At 39.1% G+C, this 23,070-nt stretch overlaps 1 protein-coding gene across 3 annotated transcripts in view; it reads right to left on the reverse strand.

The window, feature by feature from the left end:
• The window catches only part of SS18 (SS18 subunit of BAF chromatin remodeling complex), a 29,435-nt gene extending 17,706 nt beyond the window's left edge, over nt 1-11,729 (reverse strand). For 2 of the 3 annotated variants that reach the window (XM_039328551.1, XM_039328550.1), the window contains exons 1-3: nt 11,509-11,728; nt 6,479-6,555; nt 4,696-4,780 (exon numbers count right to left, since the gene is read on the reverse strand). In XM_039328551.1, coding sequence (XP_039184485.1) covers nt 4,696-4,780; nt 6,479-6,555; nt 11,509-11,577 — 231 coding nt within the window. In that variant the 5' untranslated portion in view covers nt 11,578-11,728. Of the gene's footprint in view, nt 1-4,695; nt 4,781-6,478; nt 6,556-11,508 lie in introns of all 3 variants that reach the window. The other variant, XM_039328549.1, reaches the window with a different exon arrangement.
• Between the last annotated feature and the right edge of the window lie 11,341 nt (nt 11,730-23,070).

The following is a 23,070-nucleotide window of genomic DNA, read 5'->3' on the forward strand; positions in this document are numbered from 1 at the left end:
CATTGACAAGAAAGGAGTACATAATAGCAATATCCTGGCATAAGGGTGAGGGCAGTATTCTCTACCATACAGAGCACCCAAAGACTGCTTTTGAGGAAATTTATCTACCTTGTTATGTTTCCTAAAAGAAAGTAATCTCCACTAACCTGTACACTGCAATGTTTTCCAACAGAATCTCTGTTATGAGAGCCACAGAGTCTCTAATAAAGTATACAATGATGCTACCAAGGTCATCTATCCTTCTGAAATTTTTGTAAAAACATGGGAGTGCAGTTACTGCTGTCTCTGTAATAGATTTTATTAGCTTAGCCCAGGAGGCCAGATGTATTTCTAACCAAATGATCAGGCATGACACATTTCTCTGGGAAACCTTCAATTTAGTATTTTCCTAGTAGCTGATATAGGCCTTTATAGCAACGTGGTCTGCCTGCTTCCCAGACACATTTAGCGGCAAGCATACCTCTCTCAGTTCTAGCCAATTAATGGGCAATGTCAGTGTATACGGGAACCATCAAAACTAGGGTCAAGCAGTTCATCATAAGGATTTGACCTCTGAGTGACTCTCTGAGCAGGAGTCCCCTTGACAGATTGTTTAGTCACTCTCTCTCACCCTCAATCTTTATGCTTAAGAATGCCCTATTGATCTGATCATAAAATGGCAGGAAGATCCACTGAAGTGATATGGAATGAAAACAGGCCTAGAATACTGCAATCTACAGTTCAATAATCCTTCTCTATGCAGCCTTGCTATCAGAACTTGCTTCTCAGCTATCAGAAGCTCTTTTACAACATTCTGGAGCAGTATAATCATTTAGAAAATGATAGTCTGATTTTAGAAACTAAAGAGAGTAAAGATTCTAAGCAGAAGGGAAAAAATGTAAGCTGGTTCTGAATGACAACTAACACTGGGATTTAAAAAATAATATGAAACATTATAATACTGAAAGTGTAAAGGAGATACTTGAAAAATGGAGCCTGAAATTAGTAACTACAGTATCAACACGGTCAGTAATAATGTCTGCTTGTAAGGATTAGCCTATGTCCAAAAATGTTAATGAAAATGGAGAAAAAAAAAAATCTGACAATACAAAGTACCAAAAGTGGAAATACAAATGACAGGCTAAGAGAATGATTGCCCTACTGTAGGACACCATATAAAAGAAACTTGGTTGAAGTTTCAAAAATTAAAAAAAGACCAGTGGTAAACCAAGATTAAGACTATTAGAAATAAAAGTAAGAACAGGCACTACTGACAAAAGAAGAACCTGCACAAAGGTTTAGTTGGGTACAGCTGCCACCTGTTAGGGTAGTAGCTGCGAATCCGAAATTCCAAGAATTCTAGAATGTGTACTAGGTTCACATGGGGAATTGCAACCTATTAAAAACCAAAGATGGAAGGTTTCTGGAACCAGAGGTTCAAACAAATAAAGCTACTTGGCCTACTCAGGACTGAGTCTGAGTCTTCCAGGCATTAGGTCAGGGGTTGGCAACCTGAAACAGTGAAAAAACAGTGAAAGGACCCGTTTCCCTCACACACAAAAAACCTGGGAGATGCAAAATGTGTGTGCACATGCACGCGCAAAACAAAAGGCTTGATTGAAGAGTGGAGCTTAAGGCGAGACATGCACTGGCCCTGCCCCCCCCCCCCATCCAGCTCTGGTATGGATGGCTCTGCCGTCCTGGCTTCTCCTCCCCTCCCCACGCTCTCCCTCTCTGGGACTTTCTTCTTTCCCAGGGAACGGAGAAGGAGGCCGACAGGGAGAAGGAGCTGATGAAGCAAATCTTCCGAGGTGGCAGCAAACGGCCGCTCGGACTTGCCTATCTCAGCCTGCTGTGGGAGACTGGAGTTGAGGCTTCTGGCTCACTCTGGGGTTCTTTCACTGGGAGGGCGAGGAAGCAGCAGTTCTGCTCCGTGAGAGGTGGGAGCAGGTGGCCTCTCCTTCAAACTTCACCAAGTGACTCCAAAAGCGAAGCGAGCTCCGAGTCCCCGGAATGTCAACTTTGCAAAAGAGGGAGGCGGTGGTGGGATTAAAATAAAACAGGTTGGAGGTTGAGAAAACCCAGCAAGAGCAAGAAAGGCAAGATCAGGGAGAGGAAGAAAGCTTTCAGGGGTTGTGCACAGACATAGCTGACTCCTCGTCTCCTGCCCTTGCTGCATCTCCTGTGGAGATGTGTTTGCGTCTCTCTGTGTCTCTCTCTCCCACTCAAAGCCATCCTGCAACTCGATCATTGAAGCAATTTCAATCAGCCCCTTCATTGCCAAGCGTCCCCATGGAACTCAATGGAGGTTCATGGCGACTCAAAAGGCCAGCCATGGCGCTTCTGAGTCCGTTGGTTTTACCGGCGAGCCTCCTCGGCTTTGGCATCAACACAGATCAATGAGCAGGAGGATTGATTAATGTGGGTCTCTCCTGGCCAAAGTAGCAATGGTTTGAACGGGACCTTGCCTGATCTTTTGTCCAATCTCAGCCAGGTGGGTCCCTTGGCCTTTCGAGTCGCCGCGGACCTCCACTGACTTCCATGGGGATGCTTGGCAATGAAGAGGCCTTGAAACTGCTTCAAGGATCGAGCTGCAGGATGGCTTTGAGTGGCAGAGAGAGACACAGAGACGCAAACGCGACTCCACAGGAGATGCAGCAAGGGCAGGTGACGAGGAGAAGGCGGTGGCTCGCTGGTAAACCAACGGACTTGGAGGCACTGCAGCTTTCTGGGACACTCATCCCAAGGTCTTACAGAAGACCCAGCCCAGACCCAATTCCCTGCCCTGCCCATCTGGAGACCCCACCACACTCTCCCCTGCAAACCAGCCTGCAGGATACTCGGGGGGGGGGGGCGAAAGCCTAGCACCGGGCCGTGGGGGTAGTCGGGCTCCCAGGGCCCCCTTCCCCAAGGAGAGGAATTCCCCCCGGCCAACATGCGCCAATCCTTCCAGGCGGCCCTTCTTCCCTCCGGCTCTGGGGCTCTACAGCGCCCGGCTTCCTCTCCCCCCAGCCCCAAGCCAGGCTCCCCAGGAAGTCGTGGAACCCCGGCAGGTGTGGGGATGGGCTGGGGAGGGGTTCTCCTGCTCCAGTTGGGTATCCCCCTCTTTTCAGAAACAGCACCTGAAAGGAAGGACGGAGCAAGCTTCCCCCGCGGGGGATCCGGCACTCGTTGTCTATCTCCCTTTCTCAGACGGGAATTGCCAGCCCCAGCAGATCCACCGGGCTGGCTAGAGGTCCCTTGAGAGAGCAGCTGCCGTCGCCTCCCCTCCCATCTCCCAGTGGGCTTCAGGGGAAGCGCGGGACTTCGGGGGGCCATTCCTGTTCAAAGCGAGCCGTGTGCCGTCAGGGCTTGGGAGACAGAGCAACGCTGAGCCTAAACAGGGCAGACCCCTTTCCTGGGGCCACAGCTTGCGGGAGGGCTGGCCTGCTCAGTGGAGGCTCCAGCAGGCGCCTGGGCACAGGGCCAATCAGGAGCCCCACGAGGGGGCAAGTCCACATGAGAGAGAGAGAGAGAGAAGGGAAGCACAAGTGCCTCTCTGTCTTTCTCTCTCTCTCTCTCTCTCTGCAAATGGCGGAGGAAGCTCCGGAGCCACAGGAGAAGGCCCAAAGAGCTCCGGAGCCGCAGGTTGCCAACCCATGCACTAGGTCATGACATTTAACAACACTTGGTCTCTCTGAGATCGGGATGAATCATCTGCATATGATGATATCTGACCTTACCAGATCCTCAGGAAAAGCTCCAAATGCCCTCTGAAACCCAAATGAGGCAGGCAATCAAATAGCCACTTTTTTCCCATTATGTGGGGATGGCACTAGCTAGTCAAATAGCAACTTGAGAGTCATCAGACCATGGCAATGAATTTTGACAATGTTCTTCAAAACCACAGCATTCTGCAACTGCCCCAAAACAAAAATGGAAAAATCCTGTAATACAGATGAATTCATTCTACTCTGCTCTAAAGCAGCCTTAAACGGTAAAACATATTTAAACTGCAAAACTTTGGTTATTGTTCAAAATGGACTTGACAGAAAGGACACTAGTCTTTATATTTCATTGTGATCACAGCCCAGAGATATAGACAGTAGAAATCTATCCAGAGATAATGTTAAAAAGGATTGCTCTCATATAAATTGGGTTCAAACATTGCATTACAATATAAGTTATATATTTCTTTGAATTAGCAGAGTGACACTTTCTGTAATTCTGTTTTCTAACACAATTTCTCTACACTGAACTAGTTTTATATACCTTTGGAAATATCTCAGTACATTTTATTAAAATAATGTTCACAAACTTCCACATAAAATGTTTCTCATAGAAGGTAATCATTAAGTAATTCCAAACATTCAAAATGTTTGAATTTAGGATTTTAAGATACGACCATAAAAATATTTTAATAAAAACAAAAGTTCTGATTGAATCATAAAATAACTGAATAAGAACTATTTGAATGTTCATGAGGTAACCTGGAATTAAAAAATTCCAAATGAAAAAAATGATACGGACCTAAAACGAAGATGGATATAATGCTCAAAGATATATATCTAAATATGCATGAGGTTTAATAATACAATTCTAAATTTAAAAAGTTATAGTTGTAAAATACAATACTCAAAGAGTTATACATATTAAACCATATGTGCATTATAGCACTTTTCTATGCAATATATCTTTGTTTCTCAGAGAATGCAATTGTTTTTGCATGGTACTTACTGGTGGCAACATAGACTGCATATTTTGATTGGAGTCTGCTATTGTGGCTAAGTAGACCAAATTTGTATGCAACAAGTGCTGGTACCTAATTGTAAACAAAAAAATAAAAATTAAAAAAAAAATCCCATGATTATTTTCCACTAACATATAAGTTGTAATATTTGTATACTTCTATAATTTTCAACTGTATAATTGGAAAAAAGTACTGCAATGATAAAATGATATTTCAAGAATTATTATCAATAAGGTAAATTGCAGGGTAATAGATCATTTTTGCTATTATTAATGGTACAGCTTATTTCAAAGTACGGTCTTTCACATTTAAATCACTCACTACCAGCCTTGAGGTCAATTATAATATCTTTTTGTTCAAAAGATTGAGAAGTATGGCTGACAAACATACCTAAACCATAGGACAAATGTTGGAGGGAATAAACCAAGTATATAGTATGTGAGTATATCATAGTGGCAAAAATTCATGGCTTGTAAACCAGTTTGGGTTTTCTCATCCAAGCCGTAAACAAAAGACATTTTGGCTTAATATTATGTTGATTTTCAATACACATAGTTCTCAACTTACGACAATTGAACTGAGAATCTATGTTGTTAAGTGAGAAATTTGATAAATGAATTTTGTCCCATTTTACGACTTTTCTTGCCACATTTGTTAAGTGAATCACTGCAGTTGTTAAATTAGTAATATGGTTACGTGTATCTTGCTTCCCCATTGACTTTGCTTGTCAGAAGGTCTCAAAAAGGGGATCGCATGACCCTGGAACACTGCAATTGTCATAAATATGAACCAGCTATCAAGTATACAAATGTAAATTCCATGATCATGGAATGCTGCAATGGTCATTAAGTGTGAAAAATGGTCATAAGTCACTTTTTTCAGTGCCGTTGTAACTTCGAACGATCACTAATTGAACTGTTGTTAAGTCAAGGACTACTGTAATGAGAACCTATTAGGTAGCCTTTTCCCAATGAGCTCCTTCGTAATAAGCTCATCCTAACTTCAATCCCAGAAATCCCAAACATATGGAAGTTGATGAGACTTCTGAGAGTTGAAATTCACACTACTTGGAAGTACCGGTATGCAACCATTATGAAAAGCCAAATTTGAAAAGGAATATAATGAAACCTCTTCATCCGTATTCTTTTTAAAACAGCCAGTCAGCCAGCTATGAATCCATCTGGTGGTGATGCTGTCTAACCCACATTTTTCTATCTTATCAAGTAATAGGTTGTGGTCTACTTTATCAAATGCCTTACTGAAGTCCAAGTAAATTATATCCACAGCATTCCTCTGGTCCACTAATTTTGTCACCTTGCCCAAGAATGCAATAAGATTTGTCTGGCATGGTGTTTTTGACAAACCCACTTTGGCTTTTAATAATGACTCTCTATAACTTTGCAGGCACAGAAAGGGACTCTGTTCACTTAATCTGTGATATCACATAACAACTGCAACAAGGAGTGCTGAATGTCTTGCTGAATGATCGCTTCACTCAACAACCAGGACTGCAGTCCCAACTGTAGTCATTAAACAGGAACTACCTATAGTTTGGTCAACCCTTCTTATACAGCAGAAAAAACTCTCTCCCAAGCTTTTTAAAACTTGAAAAAGATTGCTGTGATAGTAAACTAGAGAAATTTATAAAAAAAAATACTCAAGGAAAATAATGGCAAACTACTTCTGTGCTGTTGCCATGAAAAGTGTGTGGACATATTCGTATAACCACTAGGAGTCCAGGCTGGTATACTGAAGTTAACATTAACTTACTGAGAGCATTCCAAAGTTTTGCCTTTATTCTGGTAGTCCATTATACACTGAATCAGGTGATTATTTTCATCCAACATCTGAAATAACAGAATAGATTTTTAGAATGAGATAAACTAGTACTGACTGAGCTCTAACCTATCTGTTTTACCTTAAATACAGATGACAAGACGAAGCTGAAAAAAGCAGTAGTAACTTTAGTTTGCCACCATGTTGCTTAACAACTGCATTTTAAGCCATGCACTATTTCTGAAAGTTTGGCAAAAGACTGATTACTTTCTACAGTTAATTGTGACAAAATTGTAGCCAAGCTGAAGTTACAATTTGTCATTTTTCCCATTCTGACACAATCATATACTCTGCAGTATTACTTTTTGCCAAAAACTGAAGTGATCAGAATGTAAGAAGGAAATAGCAGGGATGAACTCTTGCTCTGTTCCTTTGTTGTACTTATACACCTTTGCATACAGTACAATCCTGAATGATGTTCTGTCACACAAAAACATAAAATCAGAACTTCGGTTGCATAAGAGCCCACCCAGAGTTGATAGGGGTCGGATGGCATACAAATGCAATAAACAATAATTGTTAACACTACAGATTTAATAATTGTTGATAATAAAGCCAAAAAGGTTTGGACAGTAGATGGCGCAGAGCAGAAGAGAAGAAACTGGAGAAAAATCACACAATATAAAGATTCGCAAATAGAATAGGGCCACTGTGGCAAAAGAAAGCATTGGCATTGACAAAATCACTATGGTCAATTGCAAGAGGCAGTTTTATTTGGAACAGTTTACAAACCTTTAATGTCATCAAACAGATAGGTCTCACTAAAAATGCCAAATTCAGAATATCTGGCTGACGATGCAACCAAACATAATAAAACTACATAAAAAAAAGACTCCCTTAGTTATAAGTTATTCCTCCCAATTCTTATAGGACTACAGTTTTTCTTCTAGTTAATAGAAAAATACAAAAACCAAGGAATAGCCTTTCTAGATTTTTTTAACAATGAAAACTATTTCATCATACCACAGTCTCTCACACATCTAATCAATTATTTTGTATAAAAAAACGACGTTTCTTTCAAAGTAGGCACATTTAGCTTTGGGAAGAAAAATTAAGAATATCAGAATAGGATGAGTCAGTCATACAAAATTAGAGCACAAAAAACTTCACTTAAGGATAGTAATAATATTACTGACAATAATATTGACAATAATCATCTTATATTACCCTCCTTTGCTACTCTTAAATAAATATCTTTTGTTTCATTTGGTGAAGCACATTTCATGGCTAGGTTTCAGGAAGAAAAATCCTAAGTTCTTCAAAGGGGTATCAGTTGCAACAGACAGAACAGATTGGTTTTAATATATTTACTAAATGATATTACTTTAGTTCAGTGGTTCTCAACCTTTTTATACGGCGACCCCAGACATAAGCAGGCAGCGCGCATGCGCGGCACGCATGTGTGGTGCCGCCCCCTGCACGGCACGCATGCGCGGCACCGCCCCATGTACCGCCCCCTGCGCGGCACGCATGCGCGGAGCTGCCCGCATGCACGGCCCGCATGCGCGATGCCGCCCCCATGCGCCGCCCCTGCACAGCACGCATGCGTGGCGCCGCCCCGTGCTGGCTGACAAAAAAAAATGGCGGATCACGTTGTTTGGAGACCCCCGTGAAATGGTCGTTCGACTCCAAATGGGGTTGCGACCCACAGGTTGAGAACCGCTGCTTTAGTTATTTAAAGCATCTTTTAATTTTTATTGGAAGTAGCTAAAAGAGTTCACGAGTGAATTAAAATTTCTTGGTTCATGCAAGGTACTTTTGTATTTTATTTGATTTAATGGAAATCAAACCAATTACTTGGCATCAATATTTCTTTTTTGAACCCTCAATGTTTCACATTGATTTTAATTTAACTTTTAGATTGAAATTATAGTCTAATGTTATAGGTAAGGAAGGAAGTATAATATCCTTCTGAATCAGCTTAGAAGATGGGGGTGGACAGCATGGTGTTCTAGTTCACCTCTTTTCTTTCAGGTCGGTTTCACTCTGTGATGACTGGGAAGGTGAGGTCCTTCCCTCATCCCCTATTATGTGGGATACCAAAGGGTTTGGTATTTTCTCCCTTCTGTTCAGCATCTACACAAGACTGCTAAGTGAGCCCATCTGTCATCATGTGTTGATGACAGCATGCTGATGATACCTAATTATATATTTCTACTCCTGGTAAATTAAGTGTTTGGAGGCTGTGAAGTCTAGATGAGGAACAACAGGCTTCAGCTGAATCCTGACAAGAATCAGTGGTTCTGGCTTTTGGGCCCAACCGTTTCCAGGACTATGCCATCTTTGCTTCTGGATGGGATTGCACTGCCCCACATAGACCCAGTATGCAATCTGGGAGTTGACACAAGACTCACAACCAATGAACAGGTAGCAGTCATGACTAGAAGAGCTTTGGATAACTTTGTATTTTGCACCACTTGTGCCTATTTCTTGGATTGGCAAGTTTAGAATCACTCCAAACTGAACCACTGCAATGTGCTCTGCATGAGGTTGTCCTTGAAGAGTATCCAGAAGGTTCAGCTGGCACAGAAGGCAACAGCAGGACAGTTATAACTGCTCCTAGAACAGTGCATGTTACACTTCTGTGAACTGCACTGATTGCCAGTTTACTTTCAGGTCCAATTCAAGGTGCTGGTTTTAACCTTTAAAGCTCTTCATGCCATGGGACTGGACTGAGGGATAGCCTCACCCCAGTTATATCAGCCCTCCCTTTAAATCTGGCAGAGAAAGCATACTGTGTGTGCCATCAGCCAGGTGGGTTCCAGGAAAAATGCCCTCGCTGCCATGACACCCACCTGATGAACATTCTTCCCCCCAATATTAGATTAGCGCTATCCCTTTGATATTTCTGGTTGTATTATCAGGCCCAGAGCACCCAGGGAACTGGAGACAATGCTTCAATGGCTTCATTGCTGAGCTGGCCATTCTTATCCTTGCTTTGCCTAGATTTTGTATATTGGTTTTTATGATATTTACCTTTTAGTGTGGAGTTTTATATTTTATATATTTTTATATTTGTTGTTTTGATTGCTGATTGTTTTATGCAACCCAGAATCACTTTTTGTGAGACAGGTGACTATATGAATTTGAAGTAATCTGAGCAGAGATCAATGACTGATCCAAGACCTCATATTTTTTAGCTTGTTTTAGTTGCTATAGTTTGTGAACAGTGTCAGTGATCTAAGCCTTCCTTTATGTTGTAACATGCACCAACAAGAATTTCACATTTTTCGTTAAGGCTACATATAGTATGAGCAGCTATAATAACCAGATTCCCAGAGCAGTTTTTCTAGTCCTACAACTACAGAAACATTTCTCAACAGCAGTTTTAAATCACAGAACTGGACAAACTCTATTAACATATTTTTCACAGCACTTAGCATAAATCACATGCTCACTTTTTAATTACATCTTTTTGTCCTATAGACAATATTCAAAGAGAAACAAAAATACACACATTATTGCCTGTTCCCTATCTTCCATCATATATATATATATATATATATATATATATATATATATATATATATATATATATATATATATATATATATATATATATATATATATATATATATATTTGGTTTATGTTATGGTGACTATCCTGCTTAACTTGCAACAAAAATTTTTCAATATATCTTCAGATGAAAGTAGTGTAGCTCTTGAATCCCAAAGGTTTAAAACTAATCTTAACTTACCTATTTAATTAAACTTTAATAATATGGCTCAGCAGGTGTAGCACCTAACTGACCTTGGCTGGCCTTAAAATCCCCTACTTACAAGCACTAGCTCCCTCACAGGTATTTTAGAGTCCGAAGATATATGAATGAGTATGATGCTGGCTGTTATTCTCATTACTTTTTTCACTAGTAATTGGCAAGTTAACACTAGCATGCTGTCATATATATCAGGAATGCTCCCATCAACAACCCAAAACATTACCTGCACTTCTTTTGTACTACATTTGATCTCTTTTAATTTATTTCTATTTTTTGTTTTAGATATGTGGTTATGTTTACGAAGTACACTGGTTATGGCTTGTTCCACCTTGGTTTATTCAGTAACCAACTAGCTAATTCCCAACAAAATAAACCCAAATTCATGATTTATGGATCACAACCACTGAATTCTGAAAATGAACTAGAAACATGCAATTCTGTGAAACCATAGCCTGTCTCACTAAAATCTTTTTCTACACTTTGTTATCAGCCTTCCACCAATATGAGGTTGTATGCAAACTTCCAAAATCCACCCAGCCATTAAAAACAACTGAACTACAATACAACTAGAAGAAGCTAAGAATATTGACTTTATGCCAGGTTTCTTCAACTCTTCAAGATGCAGTTATATGAACTATTCTTATTCATAGCAAGACCAAAATAAACTATATTATTATTACAACAACTATCATATTAAATCAATAAGAGTTCCAGTCAGCTTACTATCCTCGGAGGTCCCTTACAAGACTCACAGTCGCTCTTGTAAGGGACCTCCGAGGATAGTGAGCTGACTGGAGCTCTTGTTGATTTAATATGATAGTTGTTGTAATCAAACCAAGGTTTTTATCTAACCTCATTTTAAATTTGAACTGCAAGCTTAATACACAAGCAGGGGTCGCACAACAGGTTAGTTAGACCACAATGAAGACTTGGTCTATCGTGTCATGAAAACACAGGCCCAAATTCTTGTTTTCAGCACACTTCGTTCCAGAGTCATGACCCAAAGCCTCGAAACGCCCTGAAAGGCGACAGTGAGGAGAGAGAGAGAGAGAGAGAGAGAGCAAGAATGAAGACTGCATCCGATATCATTGCCAGGTCGCGAGCGGCGGCATGCAACCCATCTCCGGCTCAGCCCACGCGCAGGGAAGGACGAGGCAGAATCCCGACTCTCTCTCTCCCACCCCCCACCTCTCTTCTACACGGGGCGAAGCACTCGATTTCCCCAGGCTAGGCCCTACCGCCCACCTTCTGGATGGCAGCCGGCGTTATCTCGCCTTTGCCCCGCTGCCGGGGGGCTGCAAACGCCACCGACATCTTGGGTCCCACTTGAAGACACCTTAGCGCGCGCGGTGACTCCCTCCTCGGTGCCTCTCACACAGCGGCAGCCAAGAAAATCTCTAGAAAAGACAGGCCACTTGAAGGAGGAAGCAGTTACCCGTCGGGTCGAGCCATTTCCTGCCTTAAAAAGCGGGGAGGGGAGTGGGTGGGAGGGACTGCTATGTTCACCAGATGGAATAGGGCAGCCTGGTATTTAATTCAACGCTTTGACAAATCTTTTTTTTTTTAATGATTATTTTTTCATGAGCCAAAGCATTTCTGAGAATGTTAAAATGAGCACGGTCTCCCCTACGATAATAGTACATTCCTATTACCCGACTTTCTCCGAGCTCTAGAGCTACAACAAATGTTACAGCTTGGCAGAAAAGATAGGGGGCGGCGAGGAAGAGATGTTCATTGTAGCCTCATGTTTGTTCCCCGCTTTTCTCAACGTTGGTTCAGTCCATTCTGCTCTGGGAGTGAGTGAGTCACTCTCACCCTTTTAGATCACGAGGAGCAGAATGAAAAAAAGTTTCGTACTCAAGTACCAAAGCAATGTTTTTTTAGTTGAAATCTTGGCTGACATCTTTCTGTAAATAATATTTTTTGTTACGTACTTTGGTAGATCGAGACTTAAATACACCATAACTAGTTAAAGTAGTTGGTAAAATCCTAGTTTTATAAAAACTTGCCAAAAGAACAAATAAAGCTTTTCTCTCGTTCTGTTATCAGTCAGTCTGGACCAAAAACAGCTAAGTTTTGCATTTGAACAGCAAGAATTATCAAATTTGTTTGGTACATTACTATTTTACGTAAAACTTATTAGGAAGTGGCTACTTAGGAGTAGCTGTCTAACATAGAATCCAATTACAAGAAACAAAACTGAATTTTGAAAAATGAAAATTTAATTACATACCTTAATTTACTGAATGTACTGTGTATTAAAGTGCCAACAGAAGGCTTTAGATTGACTATATCAGTGTATTTCAAGGTCTTAATGATCCATACCTTTTTATTAAACTTATCAGAATATAAAATACAAATGAAAATAATGGGGAAACAGAAGGAAAAGGGGGAAGAGAGAAATGTAGGATAAATGGAAAAAAAGAATGCATTGACTTCCAACTCTTCAGCACAGGAGAATAAAATAATATCAAGCCTCAACTTTTTACTTTTACATGCTTAATATATTCTAATCAGCAAAACCAAAATCAAAATTTCATTTTTTTCTATCTCAAGCACAAAATCCAGAATACAGACATATTTGGATGTATTCTTTTGATTACAAGAGTTAATTTGGCCATCTCTGCTAATTCTATCAGTTTTTCCATTCTTCCATTGTGCGAATTAGAATTTCTTTCCATTTTTTGTGCAGCATTCTTGTTGCTGTATAACAACATGTCAACATGTATAACAACAAAGTTCCAGATTTTTTTTTCAAGTTCTTTGTCCATTAAATCTTAAAAGTCTCTGGTTTGATTTTTATATTCATTTTGAGAATCTTCCAGATTAAAATATGAAATTTACTTCAGTACAGGTAATCCTTGACTTGCAACAGTTCATTTAGTGACCATTCAAAGTTACAGTGGCACTGAAAAGAGTGACTTATGACCATTTTTCACACTTATGACCATTTCAGCATCCCTGTGGTCACAAGCTTTATATTCGGATGCTTGACAATTGGTTCATATTTAGGATGGTTGCTGTGTCTCAGGAGCGTGTGATCCCCTTTTGTGACCTTCTGACAAGCAAAGTCAATGGGGAAACCTGATTTACTTAACAACTATGTTACTAACTTAACAACTACAATAATTCACTTAAAAATGTGGCAAGAAAAGTCATAAAATGGGGCAAAACTCACTTAACAAATTTCTCACTTAACAACATAAATTCCAGGCTCAATTGTGGTCCTAAGCCAAGGACTATGTATCACAAGTCCATCAAAAAAAATGGTAACAAGTTTCTTCTTTGCATTTACATTTACAACATTTGAAATTTCTTTATACATCTTTGACAATTTAATAGTAAATACAAATGATACATCATTTTAATGATACATCCCCTCTTTCATCAAGCAGGCATCAGAGTACAATCTCAAATCTGATAAACCCAAACCTCCTCTTTTTTTGGTATCTTAAAGTAGTTTGTATCTAATTCTCAATTTGATTCATGCCTTTCTATAGTGGAATGGACTAATATATATTGGGTAAATTAGTATTAAAATTATCCGTACTATTCTATAATGATAAAAATAAGGTAAGTGAATAATTAACAAGGCCCCTAATTATTTGCCACCTAGTCTTTAATGGAAGACAGAAAGCAATCAACTATTTGCCCATTAATAACAAGCAGTGTTTTTTTTTATATAGAGAGAAAGAGACATTCAGCATTACAAAAACAAAAAAATTGGTAAGTGGTAATTGCCACACGTCTGAAAGTGATAAAAGTCTGGGAAGCTATAACACAGGGGTTCCCAACTGGGGGTGCTCGCACCCTCTGGGTATGTGAGACGATATTCCAGAGGGTACGAAAACTTGGGTTTAGAACAGTGGTTCTCAACCTTTTTAATGCCGCGACCCCAACCGGTCGTAAGTCGAGGACTACCCAACCGGTCATAAGTCGAGGACTTTCCCTGCCCGGGAGCACCGCGCATGCATGGTGCCGTCCCCTGCGCCGACCAAAGCGTAGGTGGCAAGCGGCAGAGACGGCGCAGGCCGATCACCGGCTGGGCCACCAGCTGGCCCAGCCCAAGGGAGGTAAGGCACCCGCCAGGCCCCACGTACGCCAGCAACTCTCCCTGCACCCGCCGGCCTCCCACCTCCCACCCCTGGCCCTCTTTTACTTACATTTTTAGTAGTTGCTCAGCAGGGAGGGGTGGAAACTTCCAGACAGTTTGCCTTCGCTGCAGACAACTTGCAGCACCGTTTGCAGAATGGGACTTTTGGCGGGCTCAGCAGGGCAGAGACAGCCTGGACAATTCCTATTGGCTTTTGAAAGCCAATAGAATTAGACTCTATTCAAGAGAGTCTATTCTATTGGCTTTCAAAAGCCAATAGAATAAAAGGGAGTAGCACAGCTAAGGAAAAGGGGAAAAAATGGCGGACTGCGTTGTTTGGCGACCCCCGTGAAATGGTCGTTCGACCCCAAATGGGGTCCCAACCCACAGGTTGAGAACCGCTGGTTTAGAAGTTTCAAAATTAGAGTGTACATGCATAATCAGGTATTACTTTTGTAAAGGGTGCGAGAATATATCAGAAGCATTCTAGGGGTGCGGGGTATAGAAAAGGTTGGGAAGCTCTGCTATAACAGCATACTGGTTTTTTTAAATCAAAACTAAATGGTACAACTGATTCAAAATCCATACATAACATAATGTGGTACTGTATGCTTGCCTGCTTGTAGGAAATAAACATTAGTTACTGTGTATGCAACATGGTAAATTGTGGTTTACAAACCTTACAGGCACAACATCAAGCTAAAAACAAATAAACTACGGCTTAGCATAATTTGGATTATGATTGTGCTATGCCATGATTGGTTGAATGCTTTGTTAATATTAGAATTAGCTTTGTTCAAAGTTCCAACTGTTAAAATGCACAAGCAGTTGGCTTTGTTTAATACACTACAGTACAAATCTTTAAATATAGTGCAATATGTGAAGCTGTCTGGAATGGGAAAATTTGCCAATCAGTCTAGATCAATTTAACAAATTTGTGGCTTTGATGAGAAGATACCTTTTGAAACCAATGAATTTATAGATTAGAAAAGACTTTACTGGGAAAAGACTTTACTGTGGGTCGGGATCCCATTTGGGGTCGAACGATCATTTCACAGGGATCGCGAAAAAACGCAGTCCACCATTTTTTTTCCCTTTTCCTTAGCTGTGCTACTCCCTTTTATTCTATTGGCTTTCAAAAGCCAATAGAATAGACTCTCTTGAATAGAGTCTAATTCTATTGGCTTTCAAAAGCCAATAGGAATTGTCCAGGCTGTCTCTGCCCTGCTGAGCCCGCCAAAAGTCCCATTCTGCAAACAGTGCTGCACCAGTTGAATCCTCGACTTACAACCGGTTGGGGGTCGCGGCATTAAAAAGGTTGAGAACCACTGGTCTAGATCTGGCTGACTGGTTCCTTCAGCTTCTCCAGTGGCCGTTATGTTTGTAAGCTTATAAATCTTTTTTTTTTTTTTTTTGTAGGATTTCTTCTGTTTGCGGTCTCTATTATGCTCAAGACAGTATATTTGTAGGAGGCAGCTCTTAAACCTCTATTCAATTTTAAGTCAACATCAAATTATCTTGGACAAAACTTTCTCCAATTCATGGAAAAATCTATGTAGTTCTAAGTGACTTAATGACATGCATCACTCAAACAATCCTAGTATAAAATGTATTGACCTATTGCCAGTCCCTATCCTGACTCTGTATGTCTAGTTCCTGCAAAATTAAATTTTGTAAGATGTAAGTGTTCTCAGAAATGCCACGGTTTTGTCCTCTGGCTTTGCTATTGCCTCCTTTCAGCCATTAGTGATCACTTCCATCCTGGAATAGGAAAGGAGAGAATCTGATTTCAGAACTCTTTCCAGGTATTTTCAGTCATCACTGTTTGGGCATCTCTCAAATTAAAATATTGGTAAACAAAAATCTGAGAAGACATCAGAGCAGCTATAGCTCCGAGGAAGAAGGCACACACCTTGACATGATAGGGCAACATGCTAAGTCCTGCAGAAAGGGAGAACAGAGTTATAGTTATATCTTTTCCAGTAAAGTCTTTTCTAATCTATAAATTCATTGGTTTCAAAAGGTATCTTCTCATCAAAGCCACAAATTTGTTAAATTCTCTATTTCCAGTCTTCGGGTAGAAAGGTATGAAACACCTCCTCTTTTAATTTTGCTACAGCAGAATTACAACCAGTCCTCAGACTTGCAACCATCTCAGCATCCCCACAGTCCCCTGATCAAAATGCAGGTACTTGGCAACTGGCTTGTATTTATGACGATTGCTGTATCCGCTATTGCCTGATCAGTGTGTCAGTTGAGTGTGTGTACTGAGTAGTACTTGGGACCACATTTGAAGGCTTCATTGTAACTTGTAATAGGTTAGGAGAAAGGCAGTGCAAATGGTAAGAAGACTAGAAACTAAATTGTATATAGAGAGAACACAGGCACAGAGTATTTGAGAAAAGATAACTAAAGAGAGATACAAAACACTCTTTAAAAATCTGGAAAGTTGCATATAAAAAGGTCAACACATATTTCTTCATTCTACAATGCAGGATGCAGGGAAATGAATATAAATTATAGCAAGCAGATTCTGAAACTTCCTAACGTAAGAACTCTGATCAGAAAGGGAGTAGACTTCCCTTTGTTGCACATCTTTAAATGAAGGATATAACCATCTGCCTGGGATGCTTTAATTTGGATTCCTGCACTGAGCAGGGAATTGGGCTCAATGGCCTAAAAGGTCCCTTTCAACTTTATGATTCTAAGCCACAAAAATCCTCATTATTTTCTGGACATTGCAATGAGGAAAAGAGAGACAGCTGCATCTTAAGATAAAGATACCCACTGATACCAATTCAGAATATTATTAAAACAGAATCATGCTAAAGCAGCTCTTTTTATTCTCTACATGCAATAAGAGATAACTAGTCTGGTCATTTCATAACACTGTTACAGCACAATTGTATGAGCATGCTCCTCTTCTTTCTAAATTAATTAGCAGAGGTCTGTTGTGCTCTCCTCACTGGGTTGGTAGTCTGGAGTTATAAGGGGCGAAGGTGGTGATAAATATGAAAGAAATTCAGAAAAATGGAGAGGCAAATGCTGGAAGAGTAATAGCTGCAGCTGATGGTGACAAAAAGGAAGTGTGCCTCCTCAAATTCCTCTAATCATATCTATAATAAGTTGACTGGTAACAAACCATTAAGTTCTATGTGGGTGTTTTTGCTGCTGTTTTGGATGCCTTTGAATTGGTATTAATTCTTGGTGACCACCTGGACCAGGCCCTGCAGTTTTCTTGCCTTTGCCTTCTTCCTATAGCTGAGAGAGATTGACTGTCAGGACTAGAACTCACAGTCTCTCACTTTCTAGTCTGGTGTCTTAACCACTATACAGTATCATACTGGCTGACTTTAAATGGGATAGTGTTGGCTTAATAAAGAAAATGTTCTTTTTATATTGGGAGCTTAGTAACAATTTAAAGTTCGTTTATATGAACCACAATAAATTAAGTAGAGAAATGTTTTATCAGGTAAGAAAACATCATTTTATAACAGTTGTACAGTATATCTTATCAGATAGATAGAGGGTTTTTTCCCCAAAATAATTACCTGCAAAATAGGGTTGGTGTGTGCATTTATTAAGAGCAAAAAACTTTGTTGAGATGTAAATGGTTATGGATATGCATGCTGAGAATGCCTTTCAAAATTAGCTTTTCCAGGCAGAAATTTGGGAGGGATAAAGATGTGTATTACAAATGAATACTAGTCCTTTGATAACTGAAGAAAGAGGGCACCAGCCTTGCCCTACTTGCCCATTTATATTGACTATGTTATTCCAGAAAACCAGAGGGTTCTGTGCTTCAGTTAACCAAGCCTAACTGGAAACAGTTTGGCAGAACCTCTGGAATCCAATGGTTTGTTTCAGGTTTGAATTTTTTTTCTCCATATCTCTATTTATAATCAAAGTATAGTCATTCAATAAGTAATTTATTTCTTTGTTCTGAACCTGAACTTGCCATCATTCCATATTTGGATAGAGATATGTAAGTGTGTCATGTGTACACAACTCTTACAATGGAGGTGGAATCCTCAGGGTTGGTTTTAGGTAGAACTGCTATCCTAAGCTGACAACATGGGGAAGGATTTTACCCATATCCATGATTATGTTGTGGGTCTGGTGAAAAATGGTAATTAAGTGGGTCTTGGGAAAAAAAATGGTGATGGAAGAAGGAAAGGAACTTCAGAAAAGAAGTTAAAGGAACTTCAGGAAGAAAAAGTAGAAGTCCTGTATAAAAAGTATTTTGAAGATGATCTCCCAGTGGGGTTAGTGGAAAATAGGCATTAAAAAAAGAGAATACAGAAACTTCTTCAAACAAGTGTGAAAAGAATACAGATTACAGTACAGTGCAGTTATGCTAACCAGAGGTATGAAAAAAAGGATGGTTGGTAGAATGGTTAGAGTGAAAGGCTATGGAAGAAAAACTATGCATAGAAGAGAATTGGTGCTGCAAATAGAAGAAAATGGATTTATTGTAGGTATAAAGAGAAAAAGATAGATGCAAAGAATGGAATCAATGAAAGCAAGTAACACTTAAGATTAAAATACACTGAAAAAATAGAGACATTTTAATAGAAATAAATGGTTTTAGAAGGGCAACAAACTCTAGAAGAGTGAAGTAACTCCCATCAGAGTGAGTAGAATTAAAACTGATGAAATGATTTGGATGGAAACTGAACCAAGAAACTCTTGGAAGGAATATTTTAGATATTGTGATATGTTGATGAGTAAAAATGAAACAAATACTACAAATGTTAGTACACAAAGGGGTGGGAGGAACCCAAAGAAAAGGAAGTCATAAATGCCATGCAAATTGCAAGATCTGAGAAGGTGCAAAATAAGGATCCTGCAGATTGGATCGTTTTATGGATATAGGCCAAGCACAACAGGATCATATAAAAATGGATTAAAACCAATCTATTATAAAAATGGACAAGAAGACGCAATTCAGTATTAAATATTGGGATAGCCATATAGAGAAAATCAGATATTTTTCCCTTTCCAATTCCCCTTCCCCTCCATGAAAGTGGTTGGAAGCCATATAACACCTTGTTCATGGAGACATGATGTGTCACACCTCTCTGGAGGTGGAGTAAAGGTGGAGTGAATATACTGGTGCTGATAGCCTCTGTTAAAAACTGGATTTTGTTTACATGTTTCAAGTGAGAAAATGCCAGTTTTAGAGGCTCCAGTGTTTCCTAGAGTCTGATCTTAAGCTACTACCTGGCCTCTCAGCTGTGAAGATTGCCTTTAGCAGGCAGCTTTGCCATGTGTGTGCAGAGTAGTCTCATGGCCCTGACACTGAGTTGCCTTTGATTGCAGTCATGGCATACAAATGCCTCAATTTGTGCTGCATCTAGCCCTCAGCTGCAGCTTGAGTCCTGTTTTTGGACTCAACAAATTCTATCTGTCATTAACAGGCATTTGGCTTTAATGAACACATCCAATACACATATTAAATGTTAAATTAAGAGGTGACTATACTTACTATTTCTATTTCAGCATTGTCTCAAAAGCCCAAGCAGGAGCTTGCAACTTGAAATGCACACAATTCCTCCCCACACATACCATCTTTTTTAAAAAGACTGAATTATTTTTAATAATTACACAAACTGGGAGTCTTCCAAAGAAAGATAGAAACATCCTTTGAAATCCCTGGGGATTACCTTTCCCTAAGCATTGCAATTTTCAATGGTCCTTTATTTTTAAGGAAGTATAATTAGAATTTGAATTTATGTACAATACAAAAGATTTTAATGTGTTCAAACCAGCCCAATTTTCCTTAGATTGTATTGTCACTGGCATAAGAGGTTATGAATGTCTTCTTATTTAGAAAAACAGTTGCGGGGGGGGGGGAGACATGCATTACAGCTTTCCTTTTTACTATATTTTATTGTATATAAGGGATATCAACAAGGAAAGTTGCCATGACTTTATTCCTTTTATGGGTTTGTTTTGTCATGGCTGGATTTTTCAGATTTGATATTTATGATTTGCACTGGATATTGGTTGGAATATTTAAAGAGCAGCACTTGAAATATGAGCCTCAATATCCTAATATAAAAAATAAACTACCAAGCAACAGTGCACATTTGCAAAGATATGCATGCCTCAGAGATTTTCTGAGAAGGTAATAATGAAGCAAAAGGCAGTCACAGCAATATTAAATTTTGATATTCTGCTTTGTGTCATGTTAGTTTACAAATAGATATTTTTGGAATAAAAAATACATGTCATGTTAAGCAGCCCACACTAATGGGAGCGAGTGGCACAACCCTAGTCAAGAATCTGACTTTACTTTTTGAAGGGAATCTCACATATGAACAAATGTACCGATAAATAAAATTATCTTTCTTGCCTAATCCCTCAAGACTGAAAAGCTAGTAATACTGGCTTGCCTTTTTTCTAAACAGTCTTATTTATTAATCACATTTATATTCTTCCATAATTATTATGCCAATATGTATTATTCTTTCTTTTTGCCATCAGTATATTGTCAGGCTAAGACTTCCACAGGAAGGCTCACAAGACAATAGAGCTGAGTGACCATTTATTTATTTAACTATTTCTATTGGTGCCCACCTCACATAAATTCAATTCTGGATGGCGTACAAGAAAAAAACAAGGTCACAATACCCTGACAATGAATGTCAATGGTATCAATTTTTGTGGCTGCTTGCTCTTACACAACTCTGGGTGGTTAATAAAGACTAAAAGCAATAAGTTTTGTAAATTGGAATAGGATGGCCACCTCGAGGAAGAAAATCACAATTTATAACCCAGCTCAGCCTCACTGATAGGTATATATGTGTCATTCTAGTCTGGTGACTTTGGAAAGAGCCTGATCTTCAGAGCAAACTTGACAGGCAGGTTAAGGTGATATGGATTGCAGAGATGGGACAGAGGTGGATTACTGTTTCAGAGAGAAGAGATAGGGAAGTCACGTTTGGATTTCATAAAATTATATTCTTTAATAAATAGGCCTGAAGCATGCCATCTTTGTTACCAAAATGATTTTGAGATCACATATAGAGCAGAAGCCATAGTTTCTTATATCCTGGCATAAATCAATAGCTGACTTGCTTTCAAGTTATGAAGAAGAAGAAGAAAGGCAATGTTAAAAAGACAAGTATATTTGCATAGAACCTGATGGCATTCAGCATTCCTAACGTGCTTCAAGTGAAGGCATGGCTCTCCCCCTCCCTCTAAAAATCCATGTATGGGCCATATTTTTCTATTTAACTTTAATGCCATGAATATATCTTTCCCTCTGTGGCAGATGCACAGAAGCAATCACGATAGCTGTGCTATGTTTTCCCTGAAATATTAATTGTAAAATCTATTCTGCAGAATTGTATGCTAACAAAACTGATTGTCACACTGTGGAAATTATAATGGTAATTTCTCCCTAAATAATGCACAAAATTATGTTTTCATATGCTTTCCCAGAACTCTTTCATATCCGTAATGTTCTCAATATGGGGCTTCTTACAGTATATTATAAATTAGCATCAATTACTATAGCTCACAGCATTGTCAGTCTAGAGACAATGATAACAGAAGTCACATAATGTTGTACCACCAGATGCTAGGGGACACCTTGTGCACTTCATGAATTTTCAGTTGAAAAGCTCTGTTGCTAGTTAGAATAATTTATATCAATTCCATACAGGTGATGTTTATTTCTATTCCTATTTAATTATTTACTTTTGATGGCTGGTTTCCTATTGCATTTATTTAAGATAATTAAAACATTTATGTCATCCTTCTGAACCAATAATTCAAAGGTAGCTTAAAATGTTTTTTTTTCATTGCACATTCAAATCAGCCTCTGCCCAATGAATAAAGCCAGAGTTTTAATATTTAACCATGGTTTGTTGATATTAACTATGCTGTTAACAAGCAATATGAAAACATTCTGGCTGATTAGTGGTTGTTCTGCTTAGTTTCTCTATTGCATTCCTTTTTTTTTTTTTTTTTGGCTTGTATGCATGACACAGTCTGGAAGAATAATATTTTCAGATATCAGTAATAGGAACTGAAACCAGAATTTAAATTCCTCTTGGTTTAACTGGAAATGAGAACTGCTCTGATATGAAACAACATATTATGGCATTGCAAAAATATCAACTGTATTTAAAGAGCCATGCTTGATAGGATAGAGATGTGGAGTATATGCATTCACATGAAGCAAAAACAACAACTCAAAACAGATTTAATATCTGAAATATAGTCTCACAATGGATAAGTTCCAGTTTTGCCAAATGAAAATGAAGCAAGCCATATGATAGTTTAGTGCAATGTATGATCTCACTAATAGAAATTTTCAGTATCACAAGAGTTTGGCTCATATTTTCATTTAATGGATTTAAGAAAGTGTTCGTTTCCCATTTTTAAATACTGCAATAAGGAATAAAAGTAAGAGGGAAATCTTTTTGCAATTTTTCATAAACCAGATATGTCACTTCTAAATTTATTGTTTCACTGGTTGGGTTTTCCATAAACTGTCTTTCTTTTTCTTATTTTGGATTTATGTCTCTTTTTTTAAAAGAGAGGGAGGGAGGGAGGGAGGGAGGGAGAGAGAGAGAGAGAGATTGGATCTAACCCACTATTTTTCCATCAGTATATTATCTTATGAGAAATCCAGGACAGACCCATAGAAATATATTCAAAGGTATTCATGCTTCAGAATCAGTTAATTAATTGGCTTTATG

This window comes from Crotalus tigris, unplaced genomic scaffold, assembly GCF_016545835.1.
Source record: "Crotalus tigris isolate CLP2741 ecotype Arizona unplaced genomic scaffold, ASM1654583v1 scf7180000024382.2542628, whole genome shotgun sequence".
Classification (NCBI taxonomy): domain Eukaryota; kingdom Metazoa; phylum Chordata; class Lepidosauria; order Squamata; family Viperidae; genus Crotalus; species Crotalus tigris.